We start from the raw sequence: 21,516 nt of genomic DNA on the forward strand, positions 1-21,516 counted from the left end.
CTATTTGATCATTTGCATATATATATATATACTATTATATTAAAGTCGAACCATTGAAAATTTGGTTGTCGGTCGTTGTTGACCGTTAAATTTATTCTTAAAAATTAGTATTATTTAAGAGGTATAAAGTTCGAATCATGCCGTCAACATATTAAAATTATAAAAAAATTGAGTATTTTTTAAGAGATATAATCAAAATTAGAATTTACAATATATATGATAAAAATAACCGTGCATCGCACGGGTTATATACTAGTATATATAAAATACGAAACATTAAAAGTTTTGGTACGGTATCTGTTTTCGGTACACGTAGAATTTATCGAATTATCTTTACTTTAAAACTTTATACTAGCATAATAACCCGTGCGGGGCACGAATCATTTTCCAAGAGTTTTTTTATGCATCATTCAATTATAATGTTTGTAGAACAACTCCAACAATATCCTTATATAGGCTATTGAGTCAAATTTTGAAGAAATGGAGATAAAATTTCTCTCCAACAAGCTTCATGTCCCCCTCTATAACATTATGAGCTTCGAATGTTTCCTCACTTTTAGGAGTGAATATCCCCTCAACTCTTATTATATTATATTTTTCTTACCCGTTATTTTATATTTAATGAATGAATATAAACAGGGTAGTAAGTGTACGTTTAAAACGAAACGATTAAATTTAATCTGTAGAATGCCGTTAGTATGTTTACAAATAAAAAGTTACAAATTAACATATATGTTGAATACAGAGTTGACCAAAATCTTTAATTTTATTTAAATAAACTATATGTACTGCTCTATATTATGACTGAGTTTAGTACTAACTTACAATTAACTTACTCAATTTAAAAAGATAAAAAATACATAACTGAAGTCAGAATGACTTGCAATCATAATATACAATAATGTAAATTTATATTATTATTAATATTAAAGTTGATTTTAATGAAAAATATTAGTTTTGGAAATTCAACGTATGTATGTATGGGAAATTATGTTAGTTTTTTATTTACACTACCGTTAACAAAGTAATATTATGTTATATGTATGTGTGTGTTAACATGTAAATTATTGTATGTTACATCTCATAGTAAATTATGATGGTTTCAATTATTTATATGCTAAATAATTATAATAATGATTAACATCTAGTGAGATAATTGATTACTTAAATAACATGCATTTATAATTATTCAAAAATTAAAATTATGTAATAAATAAATTACAATAATTAATATATGGTATTCCCATTATCACAGACAAACAATCCATATCTATTTTTTACGCAACCGGGTATTAATCATAGTTGTAACATAAAAATGAATTATATATTTTTAAGACTTATTATTGATATTCATAATTTTTTTCAAGAATTTGAAAGAAAAATTATATTTATATCGTTATTTAAACCATTTTTAAGTTTCTTTCATTACGACTCTAATATTTCTTCATATAATAATTTGATAACAGTTTATACTATTCTTCTAAAATTAAAAATTTTCAGTTCGATAAAGTTTCATAAATATTAGTTGAACTGGTAAATTCCTTCAAATTATTGAACAATATATGTTTTTTTCCTTAAATAATATAAAATGCATTGAATAAAATGCTACAATATAGTGTATATAACTTTTATTTGAATAATTCAAAATATTAAAATAATTCAAAATATTTGTACAATATTATCTCGATCAATGAATATTGCTGATCTAAAATAATTCTTTTTAAAAAGTTAGTTATTTAAAGTGAAAAATGAAAAATAAATCTATTTAATATATCATCGTAGTTTTAACAAATCTAGTGAGATCTCATTTCAAATTTCAAATATTCTTAAAATTGGGACAAATCCCAAAAATAATAATGCGTTACCAGTGAAGTTAGTAATTTTAATATAAATAATCAATTGACTTGATCCTATAAAGACCTCAAACACATTATACATTAATATAATAACATAAGATATTAAAAAAAATTCACATTATTGGTAAGGTATTTTCGCCGAGCTTGTAATTTAAATTTACTAAACGTAGAATGTGTCGATGTTTTTCGGCCGGGCCATGGAGTCAAATTTCGAGTATTTTTTAAATAATGAGCAAGTTCTAAAATGCATTGACTCATTATAATTCGAAATTATCTAAATATGTAATATCAATATAGATTATTTATATATAAGCGATTCTATTTTCAATATTTTTTTAAAAAATTATATATGTACATTTTTATTATGGATAAAAAGCTAATGTTATTATTTGCTATATTTATTGCTAAGGTTCGGGAGCTCAAGGCCTTTAATGGTTGCTCTCGTGTTTCGTAACTTAATTCTGCCTTACGAGATGCCTACGTATCTCTGTGAATTAGAGAATCAAGCCAAAAAACGTAGTTCTGATTTTATATAGATGTTGGTGGTCCTAGATTTGGACTTGGTATAGGAGACTTGGTGATCAAGTCTCTGAATTAGAATGGACTTTGGAGTCCTAAATAGTAGGAAACTGATTCCTTATCCTTCTAGGTCCCTTAGAGGTTAATCTGCAAGTATTTATGTCCTCACTGGGACTCTTTTTAATAGCTGATTTTTCCCTTATTAATTAATTACAAAATTAATTAATATTCAGGGTTTTTGGGCATTCTTTATTCCATCAGGCCTGATCTGGTCCATCAGGCCATCAGGCCTGATCAATGCGTTAACCTTTTTGGTCTGAATGTCATACATCTTCTTATTGGGCCTAGCAGCCCAAATCATGTATAATTAATGTAATATTTAATTATACAATCAGGATTTATTTATCCCTATCATTTGCCCCCCAACTTTTGGGAAACCGTTTAAGATTTCGTAAAAGTTAAGTTCGTTCATTCCCTTTCAGGGTATCGTTTTGCGTAAAGTGTGGAGCGACCTACACGTTTACAATGATTTGCCTCGTACGCGGCTTCAGGGTCGTTTAAAAACTTCCCTTCCTATTTTCTTACCTTCTCCCTATTTTTAGGAATTTTCTGGTATTTTTTCAGGAATTTTCCCTTTTTCCCGAGATTTTTCCGAATTTTCTGCAATTTTTCACAAATATTCTCAAATTTTCAGCCCTTTTTCAACCAGGATCCTAGTCAAAATTTCGACCTGGATCCTAGTCGAATTTTGGGCCAGCTTTCCAATCCTTGTCGAAGGACTTCGATTAGGATCCACGACCTGGATTTCGACCAGGATCCTAGTCGAACCTTTGATCTGGATTTTGGTCGAAATCTATGTCCTCCTTTGCTTCCTGGTTGTTAGGTTTCGACTAGGATCCACGACCTGGGTTTCGATCAGGATCCTAGTTGAACCTTCGACCTAGATCTTAGTCGAGACTTCTGTGCTTATTTTCTTCCTGGTCGTTAGATTTCGACTAGGATCCTAGTCGATTATTCGACCTGGATTTTAGTCGAAAACTTGTGTCTTTTTTGGCTTCCTGGTCGTTAGGTTTCGACTAGGATTCACGACCTGGGTTTCGACCAGAATCCTAGTCGATTATTCAACCTGGATTTTAGTCTAGGTTTCTGCACTTATTCTTGAAAAATATTGTGTTTGATTCAGGAATTCGACCTCAATCCTGGTCTGACTTTCGACTTCAATCCTATTCTATTATACCCGTAATTTTTGGGTGCCTGTTCGAAAGATTTCGAGTAGAATCCACGACCTGGAATTCGACCTCAATCCTGGTCTTTTTAACCCGTAATTTTTGGGTGTCTGTTCGAAAGAATTCGAGTAGAATTCACGACCTAGAATTCGACCTCAATCCTGGTCTTATTGGGCTTCATTCTCATCCAATTTGGATTGGGCCTTGTTTGGGCCTTATCTTTTTTAGGGCTTTGATTTGGGCCTTCTATTTTTCCAAATCCTAATTGGATTTGGGCCTTCTATTTTTCCAAATCTTAATTGGATTTGGGCTTTTTAACTCCCATTGGGCCTCTTATTAATCTGGGCTTAATATATCAAAACACCCTCTTTAGAATTCTCTAGAATTCTCGGAAATTTTTATTTAATTTCTTTGGAATTCCTTAGAATATTCTGGAATGTTCCATTTTCTGGGTTTTTTTCTTTGGGCCTTCATCCTTACTGGGCTTTTTGTCCCTTCAACTTCACTTTTTCTCCTATATAAAGGAGTGAGTAGAGTCTACTGCTCCTCACTTTCTCATTTCTAAATTCTTCTTCTTTCTTCTTCTGTTAAAAATCTCAGAGCAATAACAGTAAGTCGGAGTATCTTAAGCCCCAAAGCCTTTTTTAGGAGCATTACTTCAGGTAAGACTTCTTCCTTTACTTCTTGTGCTTGTTTTTGCATAGTTTGCGTTTTTAAAATTGTCTCCTTATGTGCCCTTTTTTTTTTCTTTTTTTTAGACGGCTGATAAGAAAATGACCCGTTTGGCAAAAATGAATGTGGCCAGAAAGTCAAATGAATTCCCCATTCGGTCAAGGTACACTTCCTTGATTGACATGATCAACACCCGAGGGGACGAGTACCCGTCAGATGCGCATCTAGACGCACACGACCATATCAGCGCCTTGAGGGATCCAAAGAAGCTAGACAAGTTGAGCGGTTGTTTCAGAATTAAGGATCCTTTCAAACTAGTTCTTGCAGGTCCGGCCGACTGGGCCTGTCAGTGGAGGAAAGACGCACTATGCATCTACAGGGATACTTTAAGGGCAGGTATTAGACTCCCCTTTCACCCATTCATCCCTGTTTTGCTAGCTGATATGGGCATCGGCCCTGGCCAACTCCCTCCTAACTCTTGGAGGTTGATTCTGTGTTATATGTCCCAATGTGCCAAGCACAATGTCTCTACAAGTGTTGCTGTTTTTAGGAAGATTTTCCAGTTCAAAAACAGTCCTGACAAGAATCCGGGGTGGGTTTCTTTAAACCAGCGCCCAACCGTTCCCCACATAGTGAACGGGAAGTCCATCCCTGACAACAACTTGGGGTGGAAGAAAGATTTTCTGTTCGTTGTTTGGGAGGGTGGCGATTGGGGCACCCTATTTCACTCGTCTTTTGGGCTAGCCGTAGATGGGAGCCCAAACGATATAGTTTTGTCTGAGGAGGAGACAAGAGCTTTCAACCTCCTTACGCAAGATAATGTGACTTCCCATTCTTGGGATCTTATCAGGGAGACCGTTCTTGTAGAACGCGGCCTTTCTCCCGACCCTAAGAAGAGTAAGTGTCCTTCCTTATCTAATTGTTTTCGTTCCTTCTATCTTCTATTTTGCTAACTTCTCAACTTACTTATCTTATTTGTTACAGTGGCTGACAAAATAGAGGAGGCTACAAAGCCTAAAGACCTGGAAACGACCAGGATGAAGCGTGCTGGAAAAGTCTTTAAAGACTCGCGCCTTGGGGATCGTTTCCCGGAGTTCCTACTACAGTCAATGGAACCAGGCGAAGAAGGCCCCAGCCAAGTTTTACGTACCAAGCAAAAACCGGGGTCTTACTTCCAGCCTGCTTGGGGAATCCGGGGCAAGGATTCGATTGTCGGCAACACAGCGCTAGCCAAGGAATGGTCTAAGCATTCCATTTCCCCGGTTGACTATCAAGACTTTGTCCTTCAACATGACTTGGAGGGTAACGAGCTTTTCGGAGCTCAAGCTTTGGCGACGGTACATCTTTTTTCCTTAGCCGTTCATAGTTGCCTTTTTGATTTTTACATTTCTTACTTTTGTTGTGTTTCTTGTAGGCGAACGCCCATTTTCAAGGGGCGATTCACCAAGCCAAGGCTTGGAAGGTTGGCCTCGAAGATGCGAACAAGAAGCTAGAGGAGGCCAACCAAAGAATAGAGGCCCTTGAAGCCCAACTTGCCTCATCTACTTCTGACCTGGAAATGGCCCGGGCCGAAAATGTTATCCTTAAGGCTCAAAAGGATAAAGCCTTTGACGACTGGATGGACACTCAGGACTTCAAGGATTTAATGGTGGAGCACGATGCCCTCCTTCATCTAGTTAGCTATAAGGAAGGATGGGATGCCGCTGTGGAGGCCATTCAGGACGAATTTCCAGAAGTCCTCGAACAGTTCCCCTTCCCTTGCCCTGTGCGAGTTCCAGCACTTGGGGGCGTTACAGACAAGCTTGCTGATTTGATCAAGGACGGCCCATCAGGGAGTCAAGGCCAAGGTCAAAAGAGGAAGGAGCTTGAGTCCAGCTCTGAAGAGGAGGAATCTTCTTCTGAGGAGGAACCTGAGCCCGTTGTAAAGAAGGCCAGGGTAGAAGAGCCTCCAAAGGCAGCGTCTCCTAAACCAGTGTCTCCTGCAACATCTAAAGCGTCCGAAGATAGTTCCGAGGGGACCTCTGCGGAGACTTCCGAAGGGACTTCCGAGGGACCGACTGAAGAGACATCTGAGGAGACTTCGGATAGTGGTTCTGAAGAATCCCAGCCTTCCAAGGCCTAAGTTTTTTTATGTATTTCTCTTTTCTTGAACAATATTGAACTTTGTAATTGGCTTTTATTATTTTCAGTCATATTTTGCCCAAGTATCGTCGTATTTTTCTTTCGATTTTTCAAACTCAAAGTTATAACTTGGTTTTATCTTTCACAATGTATCAATCTAATAGGCTAAAATTAAGTCGAAGGCTTTATATTATAACTTGGTATTCTTGATACCTTACATGAAATGGGTTCAACCCTGATAAAATCTAAACATATCTTCTATATAGAAAAAATCCTAAGCAAGGAAAGCTTCAAGGTGCTTTTAAACCTACTTGTCGCTCTGACAAGTGGGAATCGTGCTTCAACTGTTTTACACATAGTAAACCTTCAGGTTTTGCGCATGCCATGTCCTCGGGACTTCAAAACCATCCATGGTCTCCAGCTTGTAGGTTTCTCTACCCTGAACGCTCTTGACTTTGTACGGCCCTTCCCAATTTGGGGCAAGTTTCCCTTTCTGTCCTACACCAGAAGCTTCCACTTTCCTCAAGACTAAGTCACCTTGCTTGAAGAACCTTTCTTTAACCCTTAGGTTGTAGTAGAACGAAGCTTTTTTCTGATATTCCACTATCTTCGCATGTGCCTCATCTCGTACTTCATCAATTAGATCCAGGGCTAACCTTTGCCCTTCTTCATTTTCCTCAACATTGAAAGCTCGAACCCTGGGGGAGGAATGTGATATTTCCACAGGAACAACTGCTTCTGCACCATATGCTAACATGAAGGGAGTTGTTCCAATCGTGACTCTATAGGTAGTCCTATAAGCCCATAGTATGGGGAGTATTTCATCCACCCAGTTATTCCTTGACTTCTCGATCCTCTTCTTTAGCCCATCCAAGATTATTCGATTTTCCACTTCCGCTTGCCCATTGACTTGCGGGTGAGCCACAGATGTGAATCGTAACTCAATTTCATTTTCCTCACAATACTTCTTGAATTCCTCGTTGTTGAATTGTGTTCCATTGTCAGTGACTAGGATGCGGGGAATTCCATACCGGCACATAATACTTTCCCACAGGAATTGTGCAACCTTCTTAGTTGTGATCTTGGCCAAGGGTTTGGCTTCAATCCACTTGGTGAAATGATCAGTGGCTACAATCAGAAACTTCCTTTGTGCCGTGGCCATGGGGAAAGGCCCTAGTATATCCATTCCCCACATAGCAAAGGGGATGGGCGAGTTGATAGAGGTCAGCATCTCGGGGGGTTGTCTAACAACTGGTGCGTGCTTCTGACAACGGTCACATTTTTTCACATATTCTTTGGCATCAGCCATCATGTCTGGCCAATAGAAGCCTAAACGGGTTATCTTATGGGCCAAGGCCCTGCCCCCCAAGTGTTGCCCACATATGCATTCATGTACTTCTTCAAGAGCCAAGCGAGCCTCATCGGGCCTGAGACATCTTAAGTAGGGAACCACGAAAGATCTTTTATACAGAATTCCATCTATCAAAGAGTATCTTAGTGCTCAAATAACCAATTTTCGTGCTTCAGTAGCATCGTTTGGTAACCAGCCGGTTTGAATGTGAGCCTTAATGGGATCAATCCATGATGTCCCCAGGCCTATAGGAGCCACAAGCTTAACATCAATGCTCCGTGTTTTCAAAACGCGATAGTATACACTTCCAGAACTTTCTTCCATTTCAGATGAAGCAAACTTTGACAATGCATCTGCCTTAGCATTTTCCTCCCTTGGAATGTGCTCAACATGGCATTCATCAAACTGGGTCATCACGGCCCTTACTAGGCGGACATACTTAGCCATCGTATCATCTCTTGCCTCAAACTCTCCCTTCACCTGGGATATGACCAACTTCGAGTCTCCACAGACTTTTAAGTTCTTGACTCTAAGTGTCCCTGCTAAACCAAGACCAGCTATCAGAGCTTCATATTCTGCCTCATTATTTGTGGTTGGGAAGTCTAACTTCATGGCATACTCAATTAAGAACCCATCAGGGCTTTGTAGAACCAAACCTGCTCCACTTAAATTCGTTTTTGATGCTCCATCAAAATAGAGAACCCAATATTCTTTTTCCTTATTAACCGTTTCTTTATCTTCCTTATCCTGGGGTATGTTATCTTCCTGCTCCCCTGACTTCTGGGTTGGGTATGGTACATTCCACCACGAACTCAGCTAATGCCTGGGCTTTTATTGCCGTCTGTGGCTTATACTTGATGTCGAACTCTCCCAGCTCTATTGCCCATTTGATCAACCTTCCACTAGCCTTAGGACTATGAATGATATTTCTCAGGGGCTGATTTGTTAGTACCTCAATTTGATGAGCCTGAAAGTAAGGACGTAATTTTCTTGAAGCCATTACCAAGGCTAGAGCAAATTTCTCAATAGTTGAATAATTCAACTCAGCACCATGCAGAATTTTGCTGACAGAGTATACGGGTTTCTGGATTTTCAGTTCCTCCTTAACCAACACAGCGCTCAAAGCACTCTCTGAAACGGCCAAGTACAAGTATAAAACTTCATTCAAAGTTGGTTTGGCCAACAACGGGGCCTGGGCCATATATTTCTTTAACTCCTAGAAAGCCTTCTGGTTTTCCTCACTCCATACAAAGTCCTTAATGTTTTTTAGTGACTTGAAGAATTACAAGCATTTGTCTCCAGACTTGGAGATGAATCGTCCCAGCGTATCAACCCTTCCTGTGAGCTTCTGAACATCCTTGACAGTTTTTGGTGGTTCCATGTCCAAGATTGCCTTTATTTTATCGGGGTTAGCCTCGATCCCTCTCTTGGAGACCATTAACCCCAAAAATTTTCCAGACCCTACTCCGAAAGCACACTTTGTAGGATTTAACATCATCTTGTGGTACCTCAGGACCTCAAAAGCTTCCCTTTAATGGGTTATATGGCCAGTCTTTACCAGACTCTTGACTAACATATCATCGACATAAACTTCCATAGTCTTGCCAATAAGATTCTTAAAAATTTTATTTACCAACCTTTGATAGGTGGCTCCTGCATTCTTAAGACCAAATGCCATAACTAGATAACAATAAACACCAAAGTCAGTGATGAATGATACCTTTGAAATGTCATCCTTGTGCATCTTGATTTGATTATATCCACTGAATCCATCCATGAAGCTCAGTATTTCATGCCCAGCAGTGGCATCTATCAAAGTATCGATCCTTGGTAATGGGAAACAGTCCTTAGGATATGCATCATTTAGATCAGTAAAGTCCACACACATCCTCCATTTTCCATTGGCCTTCTTCACCATTACAGGGTTTGCTAACCACTCTGGAAATTGAATCTCCTCAATGAAACCAGCCTCCAAGAGCTTCTCCACTTCGTGTTTTATAGCTTCTTGCCTTTCTGGAGCAAAACTTCTTTTCTTTTGTTTCACTGTCTTCCGATTTGGGTCCACATTCAGCTTGTGAGTAATCAGTTCCGGGTCTATGCCGAGCATATCAGCTGCAGAACATACAAATACGTCACTATTTCTCGCAAAAATTTCACCAACTTCCCTCTAAGGGGCTCCTCGAGCGTTGCTCCAATAAAAGTAACCTTCTCAGGATCTTCGGGGGCTAAAGGAATTGAAACCAAGTCTTCTGTTGGCTTTCCTCTTTTGTCATCATTCTCACGGATATCCAGATCTTCAATAGGAAGAACCTGCCCCCCAACTCCATCTGCCCTCAAAGAGGCTACATAACAGCTTCTAGCCATTTTTTGGTCTCCTCTCTCTTCTCCGATCCCATCCCGGGTTGGAAAATTCATAACTGAATGGTAGGAAGAAGGGACTGCCTTAAAGGCGTGTATCCCAATTCTTCCCATAATAGCGTTGTAAGTCGAACTAGCCTTTACCACCATGAAGTCCAACATCTGAGTGGCTTGCCTTGGTTCCTGCCCTATGGTTGTTGGCAACTTGATTATCCCCTCTACGGGGCACTCCACTCCCGCAAACCCATATATTGGCATGTCGGTTGGGGTCAATTGGGAGTCATTATATCCCATCCTCAAAAAGGTGTCATGGAGCAAGATATCCACTGAAGCACCATTATCCACAAGGACCCTTCTCACTGGGTTGTTCCCTATTATCGGGGTTATAACCAACGGATCGTCATGGGGAAATTTCACACCCTCCAGATCAGAATCATCAAAAGACATTGTTACTCCTGTCCTGACCCTCTTCGGGGCTTCCCCAACAATATGCATAACTTCTCGGGCATACGCTTTCCTGGGGTTCTTGGATAACCCAGCATCAGTTGGTCCTCTAAAGATTGTGTTTATCACAGGCCCTCGGGGTCGTGGTCCTCCAAAGATTGTATTTATCACAGGTCCCCTAGGCTGGGGATTCCGTCCCTGATCATCTTGGTCCCTCCTACGATCTTCAAAGTTCTTTCTTCCATTGTTATTCCTATCTCCTCCATCTCCAGTGTATTTATTCAATCTTCCTTTTCGAATGAGGAACTCAATTTCATCTTTCAGTTGTCTACACTCATCAGTATCATGACCGACATCTTTGTGAAATCTACAATACTTGTTCTTATCTAGCTTGAAGGATCAGCCTTCAAGGGCTTAGGCCAACGAATATCTCGATCTTTCTCGATTTCCATCAAGATCTGGCTTCTAGGAGCATTCAGCTTAGCATATTCACTAAACTTTTGCCCAGGTCCTCCCTTCTTGGGGGTTGAATCAGGGTTTTGCTCAGTTCTAGGATACTTGTCCTTAGCGATATACTCCAGATCAGTTTTCCGCTTCTTGCCTCCAGTGGGCTCATTACTCACTACGGTCTTCCTCATGTTTTCTTCCACCTTGATATACTTCCCTGCCCTATCCTGGAGCTGCAACATGTTTTCAGGGGGGCGTTTGGCTAAGGACATCTTGAAAAACTCATCCCTAGTTCCTTGTTGCAGCGCTATCATGGCTACCTTATCATCAAGGTCTGGGACTTTTAAAGCCTCCTTTGTGAAACGATTCAGGTAGTCTCTCAAGGATTCCTTTGCTCCCTGCACAATGCTTATAAGAGATGCTGAACTTTTCTCATGTACTCTCCCGCTGATGAATTGCTTAATAAAAGCCTGACTTAATTCTCTGAAAGACCCAATAGAGTTCGGGGGCAGATGACTATACCACCTTTGAGCCATACCCGACAGGGTTTGAGGAAAGGCCCGATACTTAATAGCATCATTCACGAGCTGCAACAACAGCGCATTAGAGAATGTTCTAACATGATTAGCGGGATCTCCCATGCCGTCATAAGCTTTTATAGTTGGCATCTTGAACTTCCTTGAGATATGGGCATTCATTATATCTTTAGTGAAGGGTGGAGTAGGATCATCAGGATCTCCAAGGGGAAGAAGATTGCTTGGATCAGCCCTTGGGACAACAACCCTTCTCTGCACTAGAGCATCCAGATCTATGATAGGAGGAGGATTTCTACCCCTATGAGGTACCGGGGGTCTGGTGGTTTGGTGCGCCTCCAAGTCGCGCCTCAGCCTTGCCTCCAAGTCGCGCCTCAGCCTTTGAATTTCAGCCTCGTGAGCCCTGATTCTTTCCTGCACTTCTTGGGGATTCGTCCCTTGGGTGCTTTGAGGGTGTTGGCTACCATCAGCCATCGACTCTTTGCCAGCACGTCTCCTTCTTGGGGCTACTTCATCATCCGAAGATTCGGAGTCTCTCTCAGTGTAAGGACCAGAAAATTCTTGATCCTCAGGGATAGGAGCCAAACCTCGTATGTATGGGGGCGAACGCCCTCGTGCTTCACTACGTCCAACATGTCTACTTCCTCCAACCTCGGGGTAAAGGGGCATCCCATAAGGGGGGTTAGTAGTAACAACAGTCGAATATTCGTACCCAATGGGTCGAGAATTCATAGGTGCATGTACTTGTTGAACTTGAGGATTCGTACCTTGAGTAGCCGAGGGAACCGTCCCTTGTGGCTGGGGTTCAGTTGCCCCTATCTGGGCTTCTCCTTGCGTGGTTGCATATGTTGAGTGAGGAGGTACCTCCACAGTTGAAAAAATCACTTGGGTTGTCCCCATTGGTGTTCCTCCTTCAAGGTCTCTAACTGTTCTCCGTGTTCTCACCATGATTATTGTTGTGCTTTCCCACAAACGGCGCCAAATGTTATGGATAAAAAACTAAGGTTATTATTTACTATATTTATTGCTAAGGTTCAGGAGCTCAAGGCCTTTAATGGCTGCTCTCGTGTTTCGTAACTTAATTCTGCCTTTACGAGATGCCTACGTATCTCTGTGAATTAGAGAATCAAGCCAAAAAATGTAGTTCTGATTTGTGGGGTGAGACCCCTTATATAGATGTTGGTGGTCCTAGATTTGGACTTGGTATAGGAGACTTGGTGATCAAGTCTCTGAATTAGAATAGACTTTGGAGTCCTAAATAGTAAGAAACTGATTCCTTATCCTTCTAGGTCCCTTAGAGGTTAATCTGCAAGGATTTATGTCCTCACCGGGACTCTTTTCAATAGCTGATTTTTCCCTTATTAATTAATTACGAAATTAATTAATATTCAGGGTTTTTGGGCCTTCTTTATTCCATCAGGCCTGATCTGTTCCATCAGGCCTGATCAATGCGTTAACCTTTTTGGTCTGAATGTCATACATTTTCTTATTGGGCCTAGCAGCCCAAATCATGTATAATTACTGTAATATTTAATTACACAATCAGGATTTATGTATCCCTATTAATTTTAATTACTTTTTATAATAAAAAATATGTTAAAAATATATGATATATATTTTTAAACTAAAAAATGATTAATAAATAAGGTAATAATCCATTTATGTACTATGCCTAATTTTATATCTGGAATTCAATTCTTTAAAATTAACTGTACAAATATTCAACTAATTATCCTTTTTTTTGCAGAATTCAAGTAAGTATCTTTAAAATTAAATAAAATATTCATTTAACACACTTACATATTATGTGTATGATAAAAAGCAAATGTGACAATATGATGTAATGGTAAGAGATTGTATAGTTGAATGGAGTAACTTGAGTTCGATTCCCACAAACCACATCTTTTATATAAATATTAAAAACAGGGGTAATGTAGTCTTTTCAATGAGACTTTTTAATCTCATGAAATTATACCCTTGTTCTCCTATTATATATAGAAGAGATTAGTATTAAATTATTAAAGTCATTAGTAACAAGGCGGTAAAATCCAAGCCTACAACAAGTCAACTACTCAGCGTCAAGACGAAACATTATATTTTTTGACACGGTAATTGTTTTTTTGGTACACATTGAATATTGAATTTACTGAATTATCCTTACTTAAACCTTTATATTATTTATAATATATTAATATTAAATTATTAAAGTCATTAGTAACATGGTGGCAAAACCCAAGCCTATAATAAGTTAACAAACATCAATTTGAAGACGGTCTTAGGGTATGTTTGGTATTGCTGTTGCAGACAACAACTTTTCGCTGAAAAGCAGTTAAAAAACTGTTTGGTAAAATTTAAAAGCTGCTTTTCGGAAAAGTGCTTTTGCCCTAAAAGCCACTGTTATAGAAAGGAAGTCCTCCCATGCTTTTAGAGAAAGCTGCTTTTAGCTGTTGCGGGAAGCAGATGCTGATTTCACCATCAAACCTTACCAAAAACATTATTATTTTAAATTTTTTGCATCAAAACATATACATATCAAAAAAATTACCAAACAGTCATCTGATTTTTATAACAACATTTTTTTCAACATCACTTTTTCTAACATCACAACAATTTTTAACAACAATCTCAAACATAGTCTTAAACTTATAACAAAACTTTGCATCAATTCGAACACATTCTTGAACTTATAACAAAGGCAATTTCTATATCAAGCAGAATCAATATTTACTTATATATTATTTTTTTTATCAAATCAACAACAACGATTGAACTAAACATATTTTGCCTGAGAATAATTCTCTAACATTAATATGAAATTGTTATGGATGGGAATTGAAAATATTTTTAGCGAATTTATTAAATTATCTTTTTCAAAAACCTAATTATTATAAAAATAAAATAGGTATTATAATATAATAAAAGATATATTTTGCTTTACTTATTCAAACATGTTTACAATTTTAACAAATATAATTAAAACAAGCGTGCATCGCACATTTTTAGACTAAACATTAAAAGTTTAATGGTCACTCACTATTTGCTGAAATTACTTAATTGCCTTCACTGAATTAATTTATTATTTTGACATACTTAATCTTATATAATATTATCGTTAAAAATAATAAAACCTCTAAAGTTAAGTTATATATAACCGGACACAATAGACGAGTATAAGACGATATTTGGGTAGATATAGACGATATTCAGGCTAAAATAAAATAATAGATAATACTAACGGTGTCAAAACAATTATACTCACTACGCCATAAATGCTCATATGCAATGTTTTTTTTTGAGTGTTGCAAGAAAAGCATTGCAATAACTATAAGATTTTGGCTTATCTGCAACCATAAGAAAATAGTGTTGCATTACATTTCAGCTGGCGTTGCGTATAAATAATGATGTTGCACAGCTTGCAAAACTAGAGATCGTGGTGTTGCATTAGCCATCTGCCACAGTAATTTGTCGCCATGTGGGTCCCACATTACTGACGTGGCAGCTTACGTGGCAGAAGGGGGGGGGGGTTCCACATAAGGGCCCGCACATCTGACGTGGCAGAATTTGGGCCCACACGTGGTCCCCGTTGCTGACATGGCAGCTAACGTGGCTGGGGACCCACATGACGTGTCTGCTGACGTGGCCTAAAAGGCGTTGCATTTGACTGATATCTGTTGCATTTAATCTTGTCGGGTTGCATTTGATTTTAATTTTATTATTATATTTTTTACGATCTACTAACTTTTGAGATTTTAATTATTAATGGTTTTAACGTAAATTTACTAGTTACTATGTACTAACAGTTCAAATTTTGATTTTAATTTTATTATTATATATTTTTTAATAGTCCAAGTTTGTAATTTAAATTAACATAAATTTCAATATTTAAAATATATGTAAATGTCATTTAAATATTATTTATTTTCATTTTAAATTTTGATATATAACATATTTAAAGTTTCAATATTTTTTATATTTTAAATATATTTATAATATCTTAATATTTGAAAATCATAAATTAATTAAAATTAAAAAAAGAAATTTTCAGTAAATTAAAATAAAATTTGAGAGATGCAAATTATAAGTCAATAGGTGAAAATTTGGGCGGCTATTCTTCCCCCCTAAACGAAAATACAGTCCCAGACATTCCCTCTCAAAATTCACTCTCGGACATTCACTCTCACTCTCAGACATTCACTTTCATCTTCGATTATACTCTCTAAAAGCTGCACTAAACTCTCATATTCGATTATACTCTCAAAAAGTTGCATTAAACTCTCATCTTCGATTCCGTTTGGCTAATCTTCGATTCAGTTTGGAGCATCTTCATTTGAGTTTGGAGCATCTTCGATTCAGTTTGGAGCATCTTCGATTCAGTATGGGGGTTTGAGTTTGGGGCATCTTCGATCCAAACGAACACATCTTCGATTTAGGTAATTATTTAGGGTTTTATTTGTTTGATTTTGGGTTTTGTTGGGGGTTTGTATTTGTTATATGAAGTTGATTTTGGGTTTTATTTCAGTTCGAACATATTTTATTTAGGGTTTTATTTGGAAGTTTTATTTTTTTGATTTTGGGTTTTGTTGGGGGGTTTTATTTGTTATATGAAGTTGATTTTGGGTTTTATTTCAATTCGAACATATTTTTTTAGGATTTTATTTGGAAGTTTTATTTGTTTGATTTTGGGTTTTTTAGGGTTTTATGTTGGGTAATTATTTTGGGTTTTATTTGTTATGTGAAGTTGATTTAGGGTTTTATTTACCCCTTTGTTTTCTTGGATTGAATTTGTTAGAAGAGAATAATAAAGCTTTTACATGTTTGATTTGAAAGAGTGTAATTCGGTTGTAATTGCTCGATAATGTTGATCTGATAGGTAGATTGTGTTATTTTGATAATGCTTTTACATGATTGAACTACTGCAAGTTGGTCATAGTTGGTCAGCCTCTGTCTATATCTTAATTGGTGCTTGACTGCTTGGTATGTTAGGAATTTATTCTGCAAATTAGGACCAGAGATAATGAGTCTGGATGAATGACAAAGGGGTACTTTTTTAAATAACAAGCAAGGACTTGACATACGGGTTGGCTGCGGGGTTGAAGGTTGCTCTTAAGAAAGGCTCATTCGGTTTTGACATTAATCGTTACGCATTTACAGGTAAACATGCTTCTTCTTTCCTAAAGTAAATGCTTTGCATGTAATCTTTAGCCATTTTCCTTTCTTAAGCATGTTTGTGTAGTTAAATCGTGATGCTCTATTACGAATGTTTGTCTCTGCTATGTGATGTCTGTTTTATGCACCATGTTGCTTCGCTCTGTTTTTTGTATTTAGTTTATTTCTATGTGCTAAGGTGAAATTCTTAGTTGGATATATTGTATTTATATAAGGTCAACAAATTCATGGTTGCACCTTATATATTTGTTTAAATACATGTGGCTTTATCTAAGTGTACTTGTTACAGTAGTGTTGAATCTAGTAGCGTACTGTTTAATATATGCACTTGCTAAATGTATGCCTCTGTTATGTGGTTTTGATGTATAAAATTCTTCGTATAGTTGACAACTAATTAAACTATAAAATCCTATAATGACTAATTTTGTATAGTTTAAGCCTATAACTATGACTAATTAATTATAATGACAACTGAAGATTTATAATGACATATAATTTGTGATTATAACCTGTATAAGCTATAATTAGTATATTTGATATATTTAAAATGTTAAAACTTTACAGGATAGGGTTTGTTTAGTAGTCGTTCCGATATTAGTCTTACTAGGCTGCGGATAGATTGTGGAAATGGATGGCGATTATTACATTTGGATAAGCCTTCCAAGATCCAGTTCAGAGTACGTAAAAGGGATAAAGAATTTCCTAAGCAATGTATTTCCTATTTATAAAAGAGGCGAAGAAATGAAGTGCCCTTGTAGAAAATGCGCAGAACGTTACTGGCATCGTCAAAAGACCATATATGATCATCTTATTTTCTCTGGTCCTTCTGAGTTGCATGAAGAATGGATTTGTGAGGTCTCAAAGACGAAATTAGAAGTTACCGATGACTTTATGGATTGTGAAATGGGAATGGAATTTCAAGATAATTTAGGTGCAATGTTCGATTGTACGGGTAAGAAGTTTCAAAATCTAGGAGACGGAGAAGAAAAACCTAATGTAGAAGCTAAAAAATTCTACCAGCATGTTAAAGAAGGAAAACAGCCGTTATATCCTGGATGCACTAAATATTCTCGATTAAGTTTCATGATCAAACTTTACCATTTAAAGTGTGTTCATGGAATTAGCGAATCTGCATTTGGGGAATTACTAAGCATGATGAAAGATGCTTTTCCTAATGCCCACCTTCCTTTATCCTTTAATGCTGCAAAAAGTGTTATAAAGGATTTAGGTCTCGATTACCAGAAAATACATGCATGCCCAAACAGTTGCATGCTATATTGGGCAGAAAATAAAGATAAAGATGTTTGCGACACTTGCGGTGTTTCGAGGTGGATTATACAAGAGAAGAAAGGCATTCCTGATAACAATGATCCCCCAAAATTGATTCACAAGGTGCCAGCAAATGTAATGAGGTACTTTCCACTACGACCAAGGTTACAAAGGTTGTTTATGTGCAAGGAATTCTCTGATATTATGAGATGGCATGCTGTGGGAAGAAAAGAAGATGGAAAACTAAGACATCCGGCTGATGCTAAGGCATGGAAGTCAATGGATGCTCGTTATCCTGATTTTTTATCAGAAATTCGGAATGTTAGGTTAGGTGTCGCAGCGGATGGATTTAACCCATTTCGGTCTATGAATTTAAGTCATAGTACATGGCCAATAGTGTTGGTAAACTACAACCTTCCACCTTGGTTATGTATGAAACAAGAAAATCTCATTCTTTCAACATTAATATTTGGTCCAGAATCTCCCAAGAACAATATCGACGTATATATGCAACCCTTAATCGCGGAATTGAAATCATTATGGAATATCGGCGTTGAAGTCTACGATGCCTTGACTGATGAGAATTTTCAATTACGTGCAAGTGTGTTATGGACAATCAGCGACTTTCCAGGATATGCTATGTTATCAGGTTGGAGCACGAAGGGGAAACTAGCATGTCCTGTATGTAACTATGAGACTTCATCAAATTACTTGAAACATAGCAAAAAAATGTGTTATATAAACCATCGGAAGTTTCTTGATCCTACGCACAAGTGGAGGCTAGATAAAAGGAGATTTAACGGAGAAGTTGAAATGGGGACCAATCCACAAATATTATCGGGCACGGATATTGATGAATTATTGTCGGGGTTTGAAAACCAGTTTGAGGTTAAGAGAAAGAAAAAGGGTAAAAGTGATTCCCCTTTTAAAAAGAAGTCAATATTTTTTGACTTGCCATATTGGTGTCATAATCCGCTTCGTCATAATCTGGATCCTATGCATATAGAGAATGTTGGATTTTAAACGCAGCGGAGGCATGGCAAAACACTTTAACACACATAAAATCCAAATAAAAGCATATAAATCGTGGTAAAAACATAGGGAACGAATACTAACCTTTAATATGTGATCCAAAAGCAACGATCGGAGATCCTTAGCAGCTGCTCCTCAAACGTGAAGCACTCCACCGGTATCCACCAAGAAAACGACGTTAAGGAGGAGGAGGAGGTGGAGAGAATTGGGTTTTATAAAACTTTTGGGTTTTTGGGTTCGAATAAAATAGGGTCTATAATAGTATATTTATAGGCAAAATTTTCAGCTGAAATTTTCCCATAAATAATATTATTATTATCCCATTTATTATTCTCATTAATAATTAAAACACCTTTTAATTATTAATCCTTTTTCTAAATACTTTAGAAATAATTCTCTCTCTTGATTTAATTTCCAAAAATTAAATCCTTTAATTAATAATATTAAGAACTTTTCTTAATTAATTTATAATCAATTAAATCTCATTTAATCAATTATTAAATTTGCCAATTAATTATTTATTTCATAAATAAATAATTATCAGCCATTATTAATTAATTCCTCCACCATTAAATCATTCTCTTTTTATGGTGTGACCCTGTAGGTTCAATATTAAGCCGGTAGTAGAAATAAATAATAATAAAACTATTTTATCATTATTTATATAAATTCTCTAATTTATTAAATATGATTAATTAATTAATCACATTTATTCTACATCGCGAGGGATACTTCTCAGCATATCGCGACTATCCGGATAATATGAATTCACTGCTTAGAATACCAAGAACCTATTCAGTGAATAGTTACCGTACAATAAACTCCTTCTACCCTACAATGTCCCGATTAAATACAAGGCATGGATCTCGTGTCAAGCCTATTTAATTCAATCACTTGCTTACCATTTACTATGCTTAGTTCTATGCAAATTAGAAACTCCTTTCTAATTTCATTCACTCTGGCCAGAGATTCCTGAACTAGCATAAGTGGATCAGCCTTGAACATTCGCTTCCTTCACTGGAAGGGGTAGATCTTTTATTGATCATACACTATCTTCGTGTACAAATTCCTATACCCAGTAGAGCCCTAATAATTGTCCCTGGAGACTAAGAACTAAACCAAAGCATAGTTCAGTGTACACAAGATGACTATGATGACCTCAAGTCTAAGGATACTTGTACAACTATCACTATGTGAACAACTGTTGACACGTGAGTGAACTTCATCAGTTGTTCAGCTGGGCGAGTCATGTTCAGTGAACTTATTCTATAATAATCACCTATATACTAGCTATAGTGTCACCACACAAATGTCTATGAGAACAGACATCTTTCATAATGAAGCAAGCATAATATGTACCGATCTTTACGGATTATTAATTACCAGTTAGTAATCCTACGACCAGGAACTATTTAAGTTTAGAGTTATCATCTTTTAGGTCTCACTATTATGATCTCATCATAATCCATAAAAAGCTTTACTCTAAACTATGGTATATCTTATTTTAAACACTTAAATAGATAAAGCCCGTAATAAAAATAAAACAAGTCTTTTATTAATATCAATGAAATCAAAACAGATTACATAAAAGTTATTCCTAAATCCTCATACATGATTGGACTTAGGACATATTCCTTTCAATCTCCCACTTGTACTAAAGCCAATCACTCTGGTATCTAATACCCTCTTGTCTTTATGACGATCAAAGTGACTTTCATAAAGTAGCTTTGTGAGTGGGTCTGCTATGTTGTTATGTGTGTCAATTCTAATTCAATACAATACAAGAAATGTTACCGCGCTCCCACTAACCCTTTTGTAGACGCATGGTTCATCGTCGTTTTTGATAAAATCAAACTCTTTGATTGTCTCATCAAAACGAATGTTCCATCTTTCGAGAAGCTTGCTTTAAACCATATATGGTTCGCAGCAGCTTATACACTAGGTTTTCATTTCTCTTGGAAAGAAAACCATCTGGCTATTTGCCAGATCTCATAGTCGTAGTAAGCAACAATCGCAAGCAAAATCCGAACTGATTATAACAGGGCTACAGGTAAAAGGTTTCATCAAAGTCAATCCATTGCCTTTGTTTGAATTCTTTTGCCACAAGCCTGGCCTTAAAGGTCTCCACCTGGCCATCTACTCTAATCATTCTTTTGTATCCCGTATACATAGATTTCATTCCGGATTTCATGGCACTATGCCATTTCTCTGAGTCAACACTACTCATAGCCTCATTATAGGTTATAGGGTCGTCATCATCAATGATCGATAACTCATTGTCATTCTCAATGACAAGGCCATAATACCTCTCAGGTTGGCGAGACACTCTCCCTGATCTATGAATGGGCTGTTCCACAAAAGGTTGTTCAGTCAGAACAGGTGTTTCCACTCGATCTATAGTAGTTTGTGCTTCTTGAACTTCATCAAGTTCAATTTTGCTCCCACTGTTTCCTTCAAGGATAAACTCCTTTTCCAAGAAGGTAGCATGTCTGGAGACAAACACCCGATGATCGGTGCAAAAG

General features: G+C 37.1%; 1 protein-coding gene across 1 annotated transcript; it reads left to right on the forward strand.

The window, feature by feature from the left end:
• The first annotated feature begins 17,320 nt into the window (after window positions 1-17,320).
• Window positions 17,321-18,985, forward strand: LOC141664484 (uncharacterized). The gene has a single exon (XM_074470437.1). It carries the CDS (start codon window positions 17,321-17,323, stop codon window positions 18,983-18,985), a length of 1,665 nt encoding a protein of 554 aa, XP_074326538.1.
• Window positions 18,986-21,516: the final 2,531 nt, after the last annotated feature.

Source organism: Apium graveolens, chromosome 6 (assembly GCF_009905375.1).
Source record: "Apium graveolens cultivar Ventura chromosome 6, ASM990537v1, whole genome shotgun sequence".
NCBI classification, from domain to species: domain Eukaryota; kingdom Viridiplantae; phylum Streptophyta; class Magnoliopsida; order Apiales; family Apiaceae; genus Apium; species Apium graveolens.